The 17,499-nt window shown below is 52.8% G+C and overlaps 6 protein-coding genes across 6 annotated transcripts; 2 read left to right on the forward strand and 4 right to left on the reverse strand.

Annotated features, from left to right (window-relative positions):
* Window positions 1-101: 101 nt before the first annotated feature.
* C7974DRAFT_385355 (ergosterol biosynthesis ERG4/ERG24) lies at window positions 102-2,280 on the reverse strand. The gene is made up of 3 exons (XM_046140941.1): window positions 1,984-2,280; window positions 1,634-1,932; window positions 102-1,577 (listed from the first exon to the last, which is right to left on the reverse strand). The coding sequence occupies exons 1-3, from the start codon at window positions 2,034-2,036 to the stop codon at window positions 463-465; spliced, it is 1,467 nt and encodes a 488-aa protein (XP_046001378.1). The 5' UTR covers window positions 2,037-2,280; the 3' UTR covers window positions 102-462.
* Window positions 2,281-2,420: 140 nt separating this feature from the next.
* On the forward strand, window positions 2,421-3,568 carry C7974DRAFT_430863 (mannose-6-phosphate receptor binding domain-containing protein; the record flags this gene model as incomplete). Its single annotated transcript, XM_046144733.1, has 3 exons — window positions 2,421-2,764; window positions 2,832-3,354; window positions 3,410-3,568. The coding sequence occupies 3 exons, from the start codon at window positions 2,421-2,423 to the stop codon at window positions 3,566-3,568; spliced, it is 1,026 nt and encodes a 341-aa protein (XP_046001379.1).
* On the reverse strand, window positions 3,489-8,393 carry C7974DRAFT_420684 (uncharacterized protein). The gene is made up of 3 exons (XM_046144268.1): window positions 8,002-8,393; window positions 4,862-7,890; window positions 3,489-4,811 (listed from the first exon to the last, which is right to left on the reverse strand). The coding sequence occupies exons 1-3, from the start codon at window positions 8,185-8,187 to the stop codon at window positions 3,968-3,970; spliced, it is 4,059 nt and encodes a 1,352-aa protein (XP_046001380.1). The 5' UTR covers window positions 8,188-8,393; the 3' UTR covers window positions 3,489-3,967.
* Window positions 8,394-8,911: 518 nt separating this feature from the next.
* On the forward strand, window positions 8,912-10,258 carry C7974DRAFT_303400 (uncharacterized protein; the record flags this gene model as incomplete). Its single annotated transcript, XM_046137942.1, has 1 exon — window positions 8,912-10,258. One exon carries the CDS (start codon window positions 8,912-8,914, stop codon window positions 10,256-10,258), a length of 1,347 nt encoding a protein of 448 aa, XP_046001381.1.
* Window positions 10,259-11,330: 1,072 nt separating this feature from the next.
* C7974DRAFT_100942 (uncharacterized protein) lies at window positions 11,331-13,235 on the reverse strand. The gene has a single exon (XM_046134840.1). It carries the CDS (start codon window positions 12,929-12,931, stop codon window positions 11,729-11,731), a length of 1,203 nt encoding a protein of 400 aa, XP_046001382.1. The 5' UTR covers window positions 12,932-13,235; the 3' UTR covers window positions 11,331-11,728.
* Window positions 13,236-15,382: 2,147 nt separating this feature from the next.
* Window positions 15,383-16,878, reverse strand: C7974DRAFT_420685 (uncharacterized protein; the record flags this gene model as incomplete). The annotated part of the gene is made up of 3 exons (XM_046144269.1): window positions 16,557-16,878; window positions 16,060-16,375; window positions 15,383-16,009 (listed from the first exon to the last, which is right to left on the reverse strand). The coding sequence occupies exons 1-3, from the start codon at window positions 16,589-16,591 to the stop codon at window positions 15,383-15,385; spliced, it is 978 nt and encodes a 325-aa protein (XP_046001383.1). The 5' UTR covers window positions 16,592-16,878.
* Window positions 16,879-17,499: the final 621 nt, after the last annotated feature.

Consider the following 17,499-nt stretch of genomic DNA (forward strand, 5'->3'; position numbering starts at 1 on the left):
CGTGACAACGTCTCTTTGTGCACGCTGTATTCATTCGAATCAATTGAACAGTGCAGTACATGCGGTTTCGAGCATGATTGAGTGTCTGTAAAGGGAACAATGGCCCGATCTGGCAAAATGGCCCGCTGCATCGTCTAGTCACCTGCGAATAGGAAAGGGAAGTAGATTCTCACAATATACATTATGGTGATGTGCGTCTTTAATCGCATACGATAGCGCTACATCTGTACTAATTTTTCGTGCACGTCTTCAATCGTCACGCGATCGCGTTGCAGTTCCTCTTCCACCGGTCCCAGATGTATGTCTTTGACCGGCCGTGCGGTAGCATTCCATCAGTGTCTGTGTCTTACAACAACGCATGTCTTTGACCGTCTCGCGGTAGCATTGCGTTTTTTCAGTCTCGCGACGCGCGTCTTTGACCAGCATCGTCGCTGGTAGCGCTGCGTTCACTTTCCCTTCCGTCTAGTACACGTACGGGATGATTCTGTACGGCACGAGCTCGACATACCTGTCCCAGTCCTTGCCGTACTTCCTCTTGCACTTCTCCTCGTCGCGGCGCTCGCGGTGGATGAGCAGCACGGCAAAGTACACCATGAAGAAGTAGGTGAAGATCATGCCCCAGCCCTTTGCAGCGTCAGGGACAACGTATTTTCCGTAGCTGTTCTTGAAGAAGTAGGCATCGCTCTGCGCAGACTGGATCGGGTGCTCGGCGACATTGCGGATGACATAACCGGACATGGCGGTGGGCAGAACGTACGACCAGCTCATGAACCAGTCGCCCAGGTAATTGATGTGGCGCGCGGTGCCCCACCAGCCAGACACGAGGAGGCGGGAACCAGCAGCAGTCTCGATGTACTTGAGGTGCTTGACGCGCGGGTCGTCGGGGTTGGTGCGGAAGCGGTTCTTCTCGTTGTTGACGGCGCGGAAGATGTAGTAGCCAACGCCCTGGACGGCGAGGACTGCGACAATGCCCTGGAAGCCGAGGTCGACGGGGTAGACGGAGAGGTAGCGGGCCTGGAGGCTGTATGTGAAGGGCACCCAGACGAGGTCGCCGAAGGAGAGCATCATGCCGAAACCATCGGCGATCAGATCGATAGTGGTGAGAATCGCAGGCTCCATGTATAGCGCATCGAAGGTGTAGACGGCTTGTGCAATGGTGACCAGGATAATCGAGTCAGTGACACGGCCGTGGTTGCGGTACTGCTTCATGATGAAGGCCAGGTCCATGATGATCCAGCCGAGCATGCCTGGGCGCAGTTCGCACCACGCCTTGATGTCGACCTCGCCAAAGATGGGGAGCACAACGCGGGGGTTCAGCTCGCGGCCGATGAACCAGTCGTACAGCACGTTGCCCGAGTGGCCGCCCGCCGCGAGCTCGCGCATATCGGGGTCCTTGGGGTGCTTGACGCTGAAGGAGCGGACGTAGACGTAGGTGGCCAGGATGTAGGAGATCAGGATGTTGGTGGTGAGAATGGCGACGTAGTTGTCGGTGATGAAGGTCCAGACCGACCAGTCGGCGCCGTACACGACGGTGCCGGCGCCCAAGATGGCCATGGTGAAGAGCGCTGAGCTGAAGGCTGGACATGTTAGGTGTGTCGTTCGAGACGCGTCGTTGTAGGTGTCTTGTACGTACCATTGAAGCGGTAGTCGAGCTTGCCGCCGCTGCGCAGCTCGGTGCCGACGACCTGGGTGGCGGGCAGGAAGGTGTGCAGGGTCAGGCTGAGCAGGTAGTAGCCGAGCGTGCCCAGGACGGCATTGGTGTTGAGCAGGCCCTCGACGCCAGTCCACCCGACCTCCTTCTTCAGCTGGTCGAAGCTGAAGGCGGACGGCGCAAGCAGCACGGGCGCAGGGCAGCCGGAGACGTCGTTGCACAGGAAGGTGAAGACATAGACCAGGACAGGCAGGCCGAAGGAGATGACGAAGGCGCCGGGACTGGTGGGTCAGCGGAGCGAGCAACGGAGGAGGAGGGCAGGGCGAACGTACGGGCCAAAGAACTCGTAGCCGTGGGGCTGGTCAGCAACGCGCTTCGAAGCCATGTCGGCGGTGATGGCCAAAAGGGGCAGCGAAGAAGATGCAGAGAGAAAGCAGGCGCAGAGAGAAGAAGACGCAGAAACTGCAGTGCGCGTCCAATGCTCAACACCAAGCTGTGTCGCGGTCTGGCGGTGCAGCTGGCGGCGCACAATTATACCTCTCTAGCTAGCTATGTCAACGTCGAACGAGCTGGACGCAAGCCGGATCGCGCGCAGCCGTAATGACGCGTAGAGTAGCGGCAGACCAGGCCCAATCGGGACGCGACAGGGACAGGCAGGGATGGCGGCAACCGACGCCGATGATGCGCGCGGCGCGGGAGAGGTCCGGGCAACGTTGCCAGTGCGGCGCTGGCAGCTCCCACCTCTCCATCCGTCGCTACCGACCCCACGATGAAGCCCGCACTGACTTCGCTGCTGGCGCTGCTGCTGAGCGGCGCCGGGGCGCGTGCGGCGAGCGACCGGCCGCTGAAGCCGTGCACCGTCGTGTCGCCGACGACGGAACGCTTCTTCGACCTCAACGGGCTGCGCCGGACGCTGCCCAAGGCGGGCGACAAGAAGAAGGACGCCGACGAGGGCAGCTGGCACGCCCGCGGCTACGACTACGGCGCCAACTTCACCGTCAACTTCTGCGGGCCCGTCGTCGAGGAGCTGGGCGCCGTGCAGGACCTGGACAAGGGCCTGTGGCGCAACGTCAGCGCCTTTTACGAGCGCGGCGACCGCCAGTACGCCATTGGGTGAGTTGACTCTGTAGGGGAATGAGGGGAATGAGCTCCAGTGCCTGAACCACCGCTGACTGCCCAGCCTCGAGAACGAGGAGCCCATCTTCCGCGGCAGGAAGCTGATCCTCAACTACACGGGTGGCTCGCTGTGCCCGTCGACGGCCTCGAAGCGCGCGCCCGTCGACCTGCGCGAGATCATCGGCGGCGACGACGGCAAGGACAAGGACAAGGACAAGGACAAGGACGGCAAGAAGCACGACGACGACGACGACCGCAAGAAGCCCGCCAAGCCCGAGCGCCGCAAGACGACCGTCATCTCGCTGCTGTGCGAGTCGGACCCGCTGGCCAAGAGCAGCATCTCGTTCGTGGCCGCCGTCGACGACTGCACCTACTTCTTCGAGGGCCGCTCGCGCCACGCCTGCGGCATCGTGCACGCCGACGAGCAGACGCTCAGCCCGGGCGGCGTCTTCGGCGTCATTGCCCTGATTGCCGTGCTCGTCTACTTTGTCGGCGGCTGCGTCTACCAGCGCACCGTCATGCACCAGCGCGGCTGGCGCCAGCTGCCCAACTACGCCATGTGGGCCGGCATCTGGCGCTTCTTCTCGGTGCGTCCTTTCATTCATACACACACACCCTGCGACTGTCTGCTAACGCCCCCAGGACATGTTTGTCATCCTCACCTCGTCGTGCGCCCGCTGCATGCCCTCCCGCCGTGGCTACAGCCGTGTCTCGCTGGGCGCCGACAGCCGCGGCCGCGGCCGCCGCGACGAGAGCGAGAACCGCCTCATCGACCAGCTGGACGAGGAGTGGGACGACTAGACGCGTGCATTTTGGCTTACGACATCGGCGTTTTAGCGGATTGGGCTTTATCATTAGATAGGAAAAGACGGCTCTGCTCTTTCATCTCAGACCATGCTTCTTCGAGCCCTCAATTCATCATGACATCGTTTCGTCATTGCATGTGTTTACCTGCAGGACAAGAGTAGAACAAAACCACCAACGCCGTGTGCTGGCTGTGCGCCATCTCAAAGCCTCCCATATGCCGCTCGAAAAACTCTGTAGCAATGTTGGAACCCTGATATCTTCACCCTGTCAACGCCGCCCTAATGCAACACCTCCCCAACCCCGCAAAAGAAAAGAAAAAGCTTCATAACCGTCGTCAACGCCGTCCCAGGACAACAGCAACATCCAATACCTCGTCCGCCAATGCCGAATTGCTCAATCACTGGCACCGGTGATGTCCTCTATAAGCGTGTCCTGCATAATGGCGTCCTGCATAAGGGCATCCTGTGTGGACGGGTTTTTGCTTGCGTTGGGTGTGTCCGGGGAACCTGCAGCAGAGGCGAAAGGCAGGCTCTCTTCATCGTCTGCCGCCACGTGCTCTTCAACCACGCTCTTGTCTGCTGGAGCGAGCTCTCCGTTTGAAATCGCTTCAAACTGTGAATTGACATCACGCGGCCTTTCCATGATATCTCCTCGCAGGGTCCTTTCCTCGCGAGGCCTGACGGCTTCCGGGTTAAGCTGGACGCCGCCGAGAACGCGCATGTAGTCGGCCTTCATCTGGATGTAAATCCGGTCTGCCCGGACTTCCATCAGCTCCAGGAGTGAGCGGCACATTGCATCGAGATGGCCCTTGACTGTCATGGTAGCTTTGTTGAACATGTGATGACGGTTGCGCTCCACATGCTCTCCCATGGCTGCCTTCATTCGCTTGAAGCTGCCAGGGCCGTGCTCGTCTACGCAAGTTTGGTACGCCGTCTGCATTATGTCCAAGATGGTGGGTGCAAAGTCGCGGTTGGCCTCACGCTGCATCTCCGTCATGCTGTGGATGAGCGCCTGGTTCAATTCGCCGAATAGCTTCTCGTACGTATGGATTTGGGTCTTGAGTGTCGAAAGACTGGCAAGTCCAATCCCATTATCTCGTGCGCGCGCTTCAACAGCCTCGTGAAACTTGTGCAGGATCTTGCCCGAGTCTGCAATGAATGTAGCGAAAGCCTTTGGTAAACGGTTCTGAAACGCACGCTCCCACCCGGTTGCTAAGTTCTTGATTATTGGCTCAACACTAACAAAGTTATCAGTAATCGACTCAGTCTCCGGATACAGTCAACTCACAGTTCCGAGTTGAAGTCACGATGTCCTGCTGCAGCCGAGTGGTACACACCAAACCTCCGCACAACTGCTTTGTACGTGGCCCATAACAGACCACCTTCATCTCGATGGGCGCCCCACCTGGCGGCCGTGCTTGGTGCTCCTGCAATAGCCTCTTGAATCAAGTCGGGATACTTGTCAAAGATCTGATCGTTCATCTCCCGCTTCATCGCGTTTAGACAGGCCTTGATGCATGCCTCCAGGCCGTCTTCGAGCTCTTCGAGCCGCCTGTTGATGTACTTGAACTGCCTCTGTTTGTCGTCTTCCGTCATCTCCAACCCGATACCATCATTGGACGCCCAAATCGTAAACGTTGTCAGCAGTTGGCAGACACTCAATAGAAAACCCCTGCAGTTCTGGACACGACCAGCTTCTGTAAGCTTCTTGCAATGTGCTTGCAGCTGTGGAATTCCAGTCTCTTCCGGGGTATTGAATCCTGGCACTGTATCGTCTTTCTGTAACCGTCCGCACATCTTTTGGTACGCGCGGCTGCTCACACAAAAGACAGGTAGGCTTCTGGCAACCTGATCATAGTCTCGCTGCTCCTCATCGGGGTTGAAATTGTCTTCGTCTTCTTCGGCTGCGTTCTCTTGATCAAGTTCCTTGATACCGGCAGCAAAGTCGTTCTGTATGGCTTCTTTCGAATACTCGTTGCGTCCGGATATGCATATCCCGCTGATTTTTGCCTTGATGGCTTTGCTTTTGGTCTGCGCCTCACGAATACGAGGTCGCAATTCCTCAATTTGAGGATTGATCTCGAGTCCCTCACGCCTAGCGGTCTTTTTCGTTTCTCTGAGCTCTTTGAGCTTCTTGTTGATCTCATCCTCGGTTAGGGGCTTTTGTGGGGCCTGTACCTCTTCGTCACTGGCTTCGTCCTCGGTCTCTTCTGCATCCTCATCGTCGATAACAAAGTTTGTGTCTGAGTCCTCGTCATCCATTTGATGTCTCTTCCGAGACTTTGTCGCGGCGCTATCCTTCTTGCGTTTGGCAGCTTTAGGGGCCGGCGCATAGACTTCCTTTCCATCATCACGTTGATCCTTCAGGTCTTCCCAGATCTCGATGTCATCTGCAGCTTCGCGCCCGGCCAATTGATACACTTTCTGAGACTCCTTGAGATCCTCTATCCGGGTTTTCAATTCGACTATCGCTTTATCAAGCCCGTCTTGCTGTTCATACAGACTCTCCACTTCTTCATGAAGCTCTAATGTGTCGATGGCTTCGGTGATTGAGATATCGTCTGTCTTCGAACAGATGAATGTCACACTGGAGAAACCACCGTCATACTTCAGTTGTGTTTTGAACGAATCACCAAGTAGCGTTTTTGCTGCCTTATCGTCTACTGCTCTAGTGATAGGAGCGACGATCCACAGGCCAGTACACTGCTTGATGTAGGTCTGAGCTACTGCTGCTCTCGCTGCATTGGAGTCATGAACACCCGGAAGATCGACGATGACAGCGCCTGTTGAGAGCGCTGGTGCCTTTGTATAGATCTTGACAACCTTGATCAGTGGCCAGTACTCCATCTCGAAAGACCTTGAAGTCTTGTCCTTTTTGTCCTTCTTCGTGACCTTCTCCTTACTGTCTACGTACCTTTGCAGCTCTTGATAGAATCGCTGCGGTGATGAGCAGTTGATCATCTTTGTCGTTCCAAGCAGATGTAGTCCTTGGTCAGACATGAGTTGAGCCACCGTGCAGTTGCTAAGCTCGTCTCGAGCAACCCTCGGATGTACAGCGTGAAACTTGGCCCATGCAATGCCTGCATCGGTACTTGGATCAGACGCCTCACGCTGTAAAGCACCATTCTCGGTCAGAAACTCCTTCATCAGCATTGTGACTTCCTTCTCCCAGTCTGCTCGTGAGATGAACTGAACTTCTGCCCGGTACTTCGATAGTGGATCCTTGCTTTCATTCCATGACATCTCTGTCACGACTGCCGTGCACGCACGCATACAATTTGTGGGAACCAGGCGCTCCTCATCAAGTAGTGCATTGATCACACTCGATTTTCCGGCGCCTGTGTTCCCGACCACTCCCACTACCGTGCGCTTCCGCTTCGCCTGAGGAATTAGCTTGTCGATCGACTCCACATAGGCTTGAGCGTCCGGAATGCAGGCAGCATGTGTCGAAAACGCCTGCTTGAATTCCTCTAGCACTGTGAGACTTCGTTGCACGCCTGCCTCGAGTACCTCCGGATTCTCTTGGTTAGTGATTCCTCGAATGAGCTCATCTGCAGGCTTGTACCCGCCATGATCCTGCTCTGGTGATGGTTCACGATTGAAAAAGTCCGCAGCGTCAAACGGTTGAGATGGCTCCTCCTCAACCCTGTTAAGAAAATCAGACCTACTGATGCTGTTTGTCTGAGACGCACTTGCGGGCGGCGTATGACCTGGAGTCTGCGAAGGAGATTCCACATTCGGTTGAATGAAGGGAGTGTTCTGGAATGGCTCCGTCTTGATAGCTTCTGTTTCTACAGCAACATGAGTTGGATCGTCACTGTTCGGTTGCACTGCAGCCGAGGAAGTGAAAGTAGAGGCTGAGACGACAGGCGCTACCGGAGCAGTCTGTATTCGCGATGGCTCGGAGTACTTTTGATTGTGATCGAACCGCTCTTTAAGATTACGATCTGTTCCACGCAAAGAATTTTGAGACGACGAGGACATGATGCCTATTGGCATGTTTTTTCCATTAGGCACCTGTGGCGACATCCGTACGTGATTTGAGTCGGACATCGATACACGCAGTCCATTTCTAGCTTGAGGTTGATTTGGAACACGATGAACAGGATGTGAAGCACCAGTTGCGCCGATCGGACTCGATGCCTCATGCGATATCTGTTGGGAAGGCGCTGATGAGCTGGCAGACCGCGATGGAGTGGTAGGGTGGACAGCTCGAAAGACAAAGAGCCCGGATCCCTCGTCCATAATTTCCTTGAGGATCTTGTGCTTCGGCAATATTCCATTTCGCGAGATCAAACAGAATTTCGAAACTCTTTGCTGTTCCTCATATGTTTAGTAGATCTTTTCGAGCAAAATTTTCTTTGGACGTCAGGAAGAGCTCTCTATCTCGGCAAGTGATGGAATGGAAGTAGAGCAAGGCGCACTCACCGAGTGACCGATCATCCATTGGAAGTCGAGCTCATGGAGCGGCTGTTGAGGGTCTTTGTCATGCAGCAGAACACCAATCCAGCATCGCCTTGGTCCCAGAGGCCGGTCAGGAATTGCGCGGCCAGCCCTCTGTTCAAAATCATCCCAATCCATTTGATTCGCGTCGCCTGAAGACGGCGGCAACATGTGGCACGACTGTCAGGCACAAATGATCAAAAGTGGGTATACCTCTTACAAGTTATCAGGATCCAACACGACACGAGGGATTCAGTCACAGCGGTCGATTTGAGAATGGCGAAAAAATGAGTGGCAATCGATGAGTACAGGAGCAAACTCCTACCTCATGCGGCCCAACTTCTTTGTGGGTAAAATGCTATCGCTGATCCATTGTGTGAGCAGTGAGCAACGTAGTACAGCAAACCGCGCGCGCGAGGCTATCTCGCGTATCCCTGCTAGCCTCGTCTAGCACGAACTCACGTGATGGCTTATCATCGTGGTCTCTCCTCCACCTGCTACCTCGATCGCTGTATCAGTCATGCTAATATATGCAGTTCGGCCACACAATTGGGCGTCCGATTTCCCGATTTCCTTGATGCAGCCCACAGCGCCCGGTGGGCGGCGCTTGGCGAAGGCCACAACTTGCGACTGTCATTGTGCAGATCAATCGTAGGTGGGTCTGTTTGCGCCTTTGAAGCCTGTATCGGCACTGTTTCGAAGCTGCTGGTGTGTCCATGGAAGTAACAATGTCTTTGTCATTGCCGTTGGCTTCACGATGCGTCGCAGCTACAACCACAATTCTTTGTCCGCAATGCCGTTGAGCATTTCGCACAATGTAGTCAATCACATTATGTATACACTTTCGGATCACCTCCAGGATAGGTCTTCACGAACAGTTCTCACTGTAGGTAGCATGCTAGATCCGCACCCACGCACGAAGCGTGCTGATGCCGCATCCGGTCCTGGTATCAACAGCCTCATCAACGCAGCCAACAAAAACGATCGTTTCAAATTGCTTGAAGATGATGCGGTCCTTTCTGCTAATCTCACTAATGCCATCCACCCCATTTTCCATCAGCTCAAGGGTAACTGCCATCTACGACTCGCGTTGCAGCTGGCATCGCATTTTATCCTGCATGATCGACTTCTCGAGTTTTTTGTGCCCTTGCTGTATGGACGCCAGTTGCACGACCTAAGATCTATGAAAAAGTATCTCTTCGATCCTCTCACACACGCATCCCAACCAAGGCAAGCGCAGCTGCTCTTAGGGGTACGTCAAGCCCTACAATGCCTCGCAGATCATCTAGACGTCAGTTTCGTCGCCCCGAGCGAACGACGAGTTTATGCTCGCACGATTATAGACGAAGCTACTCCAGCATTGACATCCATTTGTTGTTTGAAGTTCCAAGGAAAGGTATCACCTAAGATTGAGGTTTCTGACAAATTCCTTCAGTTCTACGAGGATCCGGATGGGTACGTCAAGGCATCCCGCTGCGCCCAATATCGGCACGATTTTCTTCTAGCTACCACACTCGTACATGAGGTAGTGCATGCTGTCGGCGTGATGCGGCGAGGCGACATCTTAGAGCCTCACTATCGACCTGACTATCCTGAGACAGAGTGGGGCTATGCTTGGGAAAACTTCATGTTTGGCAGCATCATCAATCCACAGGATAAGAACAGATCTGGCACGCACCTGCTGATGCGTAGGATCTGGGCAAACGCTGACACGGAGAACGACAAGGGTGGTAAGGAGTATTGTGATGTCTCCATGTCTTGGATTGGGCAGTGGTTTCGAAGCGAGACATGGAGCATCATCGCAGAGAACGGTCCGACAGCTATCGCCCCACCGATCACTCACTTGAAGATACAAGGGTCGGTGGTATTTTGTGATACACCCGCGGTACGTAAAGACATCGCAGACCTCTACAAATCTTGGCACCTAGATCAGAGATCACCGCAGACGGTCTGGTATAAGGAACGCACACAAGCGGAGCTACAAAAGTCAATTTTGCCAATACCTCCTAGGATTCGCTCACAGCCTGAGCCTTCTACAATTCGTGATTTATTATCATCAACTAAGACAAACTCGGGTAAGAAAGCACCATATTCAACAGCAGGTGAGCGACCGTCACCAATGGCAGCACCTTTGATTTCTGTTTATCGTAAATCTTCGAACTACGGCGTTGAGCGGAAGAGAAGAGCGGACACAGATGGGGACAATGATTACTCACCGATGCCTACAAAGCGGAAACGATAATAGATATTGATAAATGCTTGATTTTCATTTTAACATCTCAACGAAGCTAGTGCTCATTATCCGCATTCGGTGCTCACTATGGAAGTAGGATGTTCTTTCACGTGTATTCATCTGATACTGCATATGCAGTTTTGTGGGTGAACTTTCATTCATTCACACTAGATGCAGGGGTAATGTCTGTTGCCGGAACATTGTACTTGAACATTTCAGAACAATAGTCCAGAATGCGATTCACCATCATTTCTCGCGATCATACGTGCATCGTCAGCATCCATCAGCAACATCACCAAGTGGTATCGGGATAGAAACTTTCTGTTGTAGTTTCTATTTTCGGTTGCGCTGGAACGTTGTTTCCGGGCCGCGTCTGACACCTGCATGTGCACAGCCTCGCTGTCGGCTACCATCCGTCGAGACCATGTCCCAGCATGCCACGGGAACATCCCTGGTCTTGTCACAGCGAGGTCTTTCAGTGGTCGGAGCGAATGCACTGAGAGTTCAATGCTGTTGAAGTTGATCTTCCTGTGTTCTGTATCAATACGAAGTGGCGATTCTGCCCTTCACGCTTGCTAGCGGTGGCTGCATGGCTTGTCTTACACGCCGCACCCAACATAGAAACACTGTACATTGCAGATCATGGCTCCTCGACAGACTCAGAAGAGAACATCTTTGCGCCTGCCTGATTCGGCCTTCTAGCCGCCACCCCACATCGCACTATTCGGGCACTTGTAGTAGCATGGGCGTTCTTGTACTCCAACTGTAACACTCTTGTGCTCTATCCCTGCACGACTACTAGCACAAAACCATTAGCCTCCTCTCATGCCGCTTCCCATGACTAGGTGATCCATCTTGCCTGAATGGTCAGGTCGCAATCGTGCCGGACGCAGGTATCCTGGATCCACGAGACTCTCGGTAGATCGCGGATAACGAATATAGAGGAATTTGCATGTCCGAATGATCTACACGAGTTCGGGTAATTCTTACCAGCAGATTACTAGCAATGCGATCTACCAAGGCAGGTACTGCAGTGTCTAAGCGACCCGAACTTGTGGCTGGCTAGTCCTTTTCATAGCTCGGAGACTTCGGGGTTCCACATAGTGCAAACAAGATTGGAGCGCATAACATGACTTCGAGGCTTTTTGCAAGGCGTACTGCTAACTACCTAGGTCTCGGCCGTCTTCTGACTTCACGGGATCGCAATTAACCAGAAGTGTCGATCTACGCCCATGAGTAACTTAGGGCTTAGCGGAAATCTCATATGATTGGGCATGAAGATGTGGAAGACTGAGGATCTGATAGCATCTGTGTACATTTTCGTTCTGAAAGGAATATGTACAGAATCCAAAAAGCTACAGGGGAATACAAAAATGAAACGATGAAGCGAGGGTATCTTTTGTGATTGACTGATGCAATAAACGCCATGGTCAGATAAACGATCGTGGGAACGTAGTATGGCGAGTTCCCCGGAACGTGTCAGCTTCTGCTACTTCTCGCACCGCGCCATCTCGCTTCCAACTCTCGTGCCCTAGCTGATGCTTCTACCCTTTTTTTCTCATTCATCTCGGCTTGACTCTGTGCGTAGTCTGGGAGTTCGTCGTCGTTTGGCGAATCACCATCGAGGCCCAGCATCTCCAACTCAGCGTTGATAGCGTTCATGTGTGGTGTGAGATTGGAATGATATGTGTGGAATGTATTTTGACGTATTGCGCTCGGCATGGGTGCAGATACTGATCGTGAAGACGTAAGTGGCGGCTCAAAGCTTTGCCAGCTTGCAGTTTGATGTGTACGATCTGGTATTGGCGCTGGAATATACTGAGACGCAACAGGAGTAGAGCCATTACTCGGTCTGCGTGCAAAAAGCGAGCTTTGTAGTCGATTTGGGCCATTCGGTGACCATGGGTCTGAGTCGTCGGGAAGGCCAGTTGTCGCTTCTACAAAGAGATGAAATTGAGATGGATCGGCGAAAGGTTCGGTTGGAGACAGCCACGTATGTGGCCGCGGTCTATTTGACACGCTATTGCGTGCGGTGGGACTGCTTATTGTTGTATCTGGAAAAGTTCGTGCTCTAGTAGGAGACAAGTCAAAAGGTGCGCCGGGAGAGCTTGGGCGCGGGGCGTATTCTTGTGGAGCAACGTAAGGCAAATAGTGAGTCGTGTCTTGAAAGGCCGGGTTTGCTGAGCGAACACGACCAAGAGGCGGTGGATATGTTGAGATGGATTCTTGGCGGTGGCCATGAGGTGAATTTGGCATACTGCGAGAGTATTGCTGCTGGTAGTGACCGTGCACGTCCACGCTCAGATGAGCTCCAACGGAGAGATGTCGTTGATGATGAGAGGATGGCTCTGGCTGCAAATGTGATGGATCCAGGTGATTGCTTGTAGACCTTCCTCGTAGGAAAGATCTCAATGTAGTCTGTCTTCGACTCTTCCTCTCTGCATCGGATGGAGGTAGTGGTAGCGACTTATTGAAGTCTGGCATCGTAGAGATTGCGGGAACCGACATTGGTGTTTGTGATGCGACTGAAGTTGTCGAGCCCATGCTCAAGCGACTTGACGTGGTGCGATATGCCGACTGCTCAGGCTGATGATCCGTGTCAAAACTAGGCAGGTCGAACCAAAGCTCGGTTCCATCTCCAGCTCGGCTTCTGGACCTTGATCTTGATCTATCATCTGACATCGTACTCTCTCTCTTTCTTGCGGAAGGGCCGCCGTCGATTTGGCTGGACTGTAACCTTGAAGTAGTATGGCTCGCGTATGGCTCGCTAGCGATAGCTCGTAAGACGAGACTCAGTGAATGTTGTTGAGACAGTTGGCAGCTGGTAGTCTGCAAGCATACTCAAGTATGCTAAGGTTGTATTGCAGGAAGGATACTGAGGCTGTGACTATGCCTTCGGGTACGCAGGGGTAGACAGGCCAGGTAACTCTAACAGCAATGGTGTGGTCGTGTGGAGATGGAGCTGCAGCTGTATGGCGTGCGCTAATGCACTGCGGAACTCCAGCTAATTTAACAAGCTGAACACCTATGGAGCACACGACACTCCCTGACGAAGATCAGCGATACTAGAACTGCCGCAAATCCGAGCATGCGATAAGTTCAGCAAGAGTAGGAGAGTATTTATGGGCGGGATTGACCGAGCAGCGCGCCTTCGGTGGAAGTGGTAGTTGCGCGCAGGGACAGGGGGCGTGCGCTTGATGAGAGATGCTTTTTAAACTTCGGAAGAGAGGACTCCTTACTGTGGATTCTGAAAGCGGAATCTCTTGGTAGTCTCATGTAGGCACCTGGTCTCCAACGAGGTGGAGGCGAGCGAGATGCTGGCCTGACGATGCTTATGCCCGTCGGAGACGAGTCTACACCGCATGCTGTTCAAAAAGGATCTCTTTGTCCTAGCCTTGCGCGGTGAACACAGGGGTCCAAAGGGATCGCGACCTCCACAAACTTGGGTCATCGCTCAAAAAGGGTTTGATGCGTTAGCTACGAGATGAACGGAGACGGACCATCTGCTGCGACCTCAGAGGAGACCTTGCACGTTGGAGGCCTGATGCAGAGCCAAGATTGCTCACACGAGGCACTGGGTGACAAGCCCGTCTCTTCTCAGCAACATCCATTTCTAAAAGATCCTGAAAGTCTTCCGTATGACAATCCGACCACAAACGGAATTGTACAAATGGTAAGCTAGACAAGTGTCAGTGATGTGCGGGACAATGATCTGCTAAGAAGAGCACTGCCCCACCTATTTTTGGAAAGTAGAGTGCGCTAGTTCACACGACAAAGCAACCGAGGCCGACCCCTGCGTTCTCCTCATCGCAGTGCATCGCAACGAAGGTCATGATGATGATAGCTACTAACTAGGTACGCATACGCTTGCAACTCTCCACCTTCTTCTTTGCGAAGACTTTACCCAGATCGACCCCATCCTGTCAACTACCTACTCGCGCCACTAAAAGGTGATTGCCGGACTAGTCAACAAGCCATTTCTGTCGCGTGGCTGTCTCCTGAATCATGGCGTCCGCTTGGAGGCCTTTCAGTCCGCGGATGGGGCTTTTGTGTTGTCATGTCGGGAGACTTCCATCTCCATGGTTCTTCGGCGTCTACGGAAGCCCTCTCGTTTACCAGCAAGTCGACCTCCAACACTTCCAATAACTGTGCCACATTCCTGCGCCATGACAAGCGAGTTGAAAGCATCGTTGTTGAGGAATGCGTGGCAGCAGTAAAATGTCACGACGAGGATCTCAATCACATGTCACTGCACCCACTCGATCTGTAAGCTTGGTCTGAAGTGTTGATAACATGTCACCAGTCAAAGCGCTTGCAGCCCCGATACTTGTTTGACAGCCGTTACGGCAGGGATCTTGCCAGAGCCCATGGAAAACCTGCCCTGAGCTTCTCTTTTACGTCCTTCGGACTTCCAACTCCACGTTGCGATGTCATGCCATGCCTTGAACGTATTACAAAAGACCTGATAATCGTTGACTGCGCTCGAAGCCAGATGTAATCTGCTCAGCAGGCTCGTCCCTTTGCAGAGTGCGCGCGGACAACGGACAGCTGGTCACCGTTGGGAGGCCTAAGTCATCGCCACTCAAGCGCATACTCCTCGATCAAGGAAAATCGACTAGCCGAGGCCTCGGGAGGCTCTCCCATGCTCATGATGGGTACGAAGGTCCCGACGCAACAGCTTGGTCGAGGCCGAAATAATACGTTGTCGTGTAAAGCAGACTTTGTATGCTGGCTAGATCGTGTGGGGTTTTTGTCGGACAATTGACTGATTAGTAAGACACTGAAGCTTGTGAATCTTCGGAAACACGTATACAAGGAGGACAAACACCTTGAGGATCATCAAGTTGAGCTAACGTGCAAAATTTCCGACATAACATCATGATCTCCTGTGCTCCAGACATTCTCTGGTTGTTTCACGAAGAGTGAAACTACTGAATGGTCCGATTTGTAGCCGTAAATAGGTTGGGTGGTGTCCGATAATACCTATATCCGCCGCACTGCGTATTTGTTCTATTTAAGTGACTTGCCTCTACTAGGATCCATCGGCGTGTTGTAATTGACAGGTTTAGAGCCATCGGGGAAAGGCTTTGAATTGGTGGCAACATTGTTCATATTCTTCTGTAAAGTCTCCATTCATACAACATACTCTTCTTTCGTCCTTGCCGACTCAGGCCTCGATACACTGATCTCATTCGACCAGACATCAGAAACATCATCCAATCTTTCGCCTTTCTCTTGTGTATTTTTCTGTCTACCCTCGCTCAATCTTTCAATGAACATGTTCCTTAGTCTGATTACACCCGAGACCATGAAGAAAATTGCGGTAATACCAGCAGCATACCCTAGAACATGTAGGATGATACTGACATTGCCATGTGCGGGGTTCATCCACTCATAAACATAGAAACCCTGCGTATACCTTGTCAAATATGCGAGACCAAGGTACGTGGACAAGATAAGTAGCACCACGCTGAGGTGCGAGATGGGTGGCGTCTCGGTGGCAGGCAAAAGAATCTCGACTATGGCAAACACCGAGTTCAACCCATGGACTGAGATATTAATCCATTGTTCAAAACGACCAGAAGGCCATCCACTGTTCATAGTCCCCCAAAACACAACTGTGACCAGGAAAGGCATGCTCGTGACGCATGAGTAGTAAAGTGAATGCATCAGCTGGAGCGACTTGGGCCAATTGTGCAGCCATGTGCTTTCCTTGAGCGCGAACACAAACGTGTGCATGCTCGAAACTAGGAAGTAGAACTGTTCGATAAGTTAGGCCATGCTACGCCATGTATAAAATATGTGCTTACACCAAGGGACCAGAAGGTGAGATAGGTGAAGAAGCTGAATGACTGGCCAATAGCAGCCTCGCTTTGCTGGATCGTGTACGAGCCGATATTGACATCCTTCAGGCCAATGTTTGCTGTGTTGTTCGCGAGCCAACTATATGATACGATGATTGTCGTGAAGCTGTATACGCAGAGGGTGGCGCGAATGCATGCGAGGGTGAGAGGGGAGACGAAGTGGGAGGTAACGAATGTGTTCGATGGGTCGAAGGAGCCAGTAGAGGGGATACCCCAAGCTTCGTATGTGAACAGCTTCATCTCTCCAGTGATGTGAGGAGGCCTGATAGCGGATATAAGATAAGGCTGCTAGAAAGAGTTCCAAGGTTCGACTCAGGGAGAAAAGGATGTGGGTTTTTTTCTACAAGAGGTGTCTTACTTGGGAGTTTATACTGGTATATGTACTCAGACAAGCAGCCTGATTGACGTGAACCATCTCTTTGCGAGTCAATATTCTTACGCACTCGCAGGCCCGGAACGCCATATTCGATAGGTACATGCCAGGTAGTTACAGCACCCAATTCGGCGCCACCAGACAATTATCTCCCCACACGCACGCTCTTGCCAGTTATCAAGCTCTATCAAGCCCGGCGCGCTTATCGTTTGTCCAGACCTGGGTACACAGCATCTCGACCTCCTCTCGCCAGCGAACTTACAGCGCCATAGCCTTGCGCCTCACGTCAGCCCAACAGCGTCGCGTGGGAGAAACATGCGTTGCCATGCGCCTAGACAGGCCTCAGCATCTCCTCATCTCAGACTTGACAGATACTGTCAAAGTAGCTCGAGGCTCGCGAAGTCGTGCTCCAGTCTGGCCCGAATTCAGCTGTTGATTCGCCGCTTCGCTGAAAGTGGACCGAGTCTTGGCGCACCATACGACTCGGCTCGGCTTGTTTTAGTATAGTGCGGCCCAGCATGGTCAAGCGACCAGCCTTGCCAACCATCTCAGCCGCATCACGCAAGCCACGCGCGTACGGAGCGCGCGACGTGAGCAACACTTCAACTTCATAAAGTGGGACCTTCAATACATCTATGCGAGAACGAGGTCGAGAAAAGGGATGCCGAAGCCACATCTCCGCGTTCAGAATGCCAATGCAAAACTCCGCGTCGACGCGGCGAGAAGCTTTTATTTTTTCCCAGGTATCCCAATTTCATGTACCTGCTTGACAATGTCGCTGACAGGAATTCGATTGCTGCACATCGAGCACACCAGTCTCTGCAGACTTCGGTGGTGTTTTGTAATGCATTGATTTGGCTCACATTTTTGAATCATGTTGCGCGGAATTCAGGTCTCATCAAAGCCGCAGGACAAATATACACGATACTCCAGATTACCATCAGAGACAAGTAGGCTGGTCTTACTGGCTATGTATAAAAGATCTGCGTCAATTTTCGATGCATAATAGGTGG

Source organism: Boeremia exigua, assembly GCF_020726555.1.
Source record: "Boeremia exigua strain MPI-SDFR-AT-0100 chromosome Unknown C7974scaffold_2, whole genome shotgun sequence".
In the NCBI taxonomy this organism is placed as follows: Eukaryota; Fungi; Ascomycota; class Dothideomycetes; order Pleosporales; family Didymellaceae; genus Boeremia; species Boeremia exigua.

Excerpts from the sequence above, each read along its gene's own strand:
- C7974DRAFT_385355 (XM_046140941.1), bottom strand. The coding sequence starts at position 2,036 with ATGGCTTCGAAGCGCGTTGCTGACCAGCCCCACGGCTACGAGTTCTTT. Across the intron at positions 1,933-1,983 it reads GGCTACGAGTTCTTTGGCCC|TCCCGGCGCCTTCGTCATCT; the intron begins GTACGTTCGCCC and ends CTGACCCACCAG. Across the intron at positions 1,578-1,633 it reads GCTCGACTACCGCTTCAATG|CCTTCAGCTCAGCGCTCTTC; the intron begins GTACGTACAAGA and ends TAACATGTCCAG.
- C7974DRAFT_420684 (XM_046144268.1), bottom strand. The coding sequence starts at position 8,187 with ATGTTGCCGCCGTCTTCAGGCGACGCGAATCAAATGGATTGGGATGAT. Across the intron at positions 7,891-8,001 it reads AATGGATGATCGGTCACTCG|CAAAGAGTTTCGAAATTCTG; the intron begins GTGAGTGCGCCT and ends TATGAGGAACAG. Across the intron at positions 4,812-4,861 it reads CGTGACTTCAACTCGGAACT|TGTTGAGCCAATAATCAAGA; the intron begins GTGAGTTGACTG and ends TAACTTTGTTAG.
- C7974DRAFT_100942 (XM_046134840.1), bottom strand. The coding sequence starts at position 12,931 with ATGTCAGATGATAGATCAAGATCAAGGTCCAGAAGCCGAGCTGGAGAT.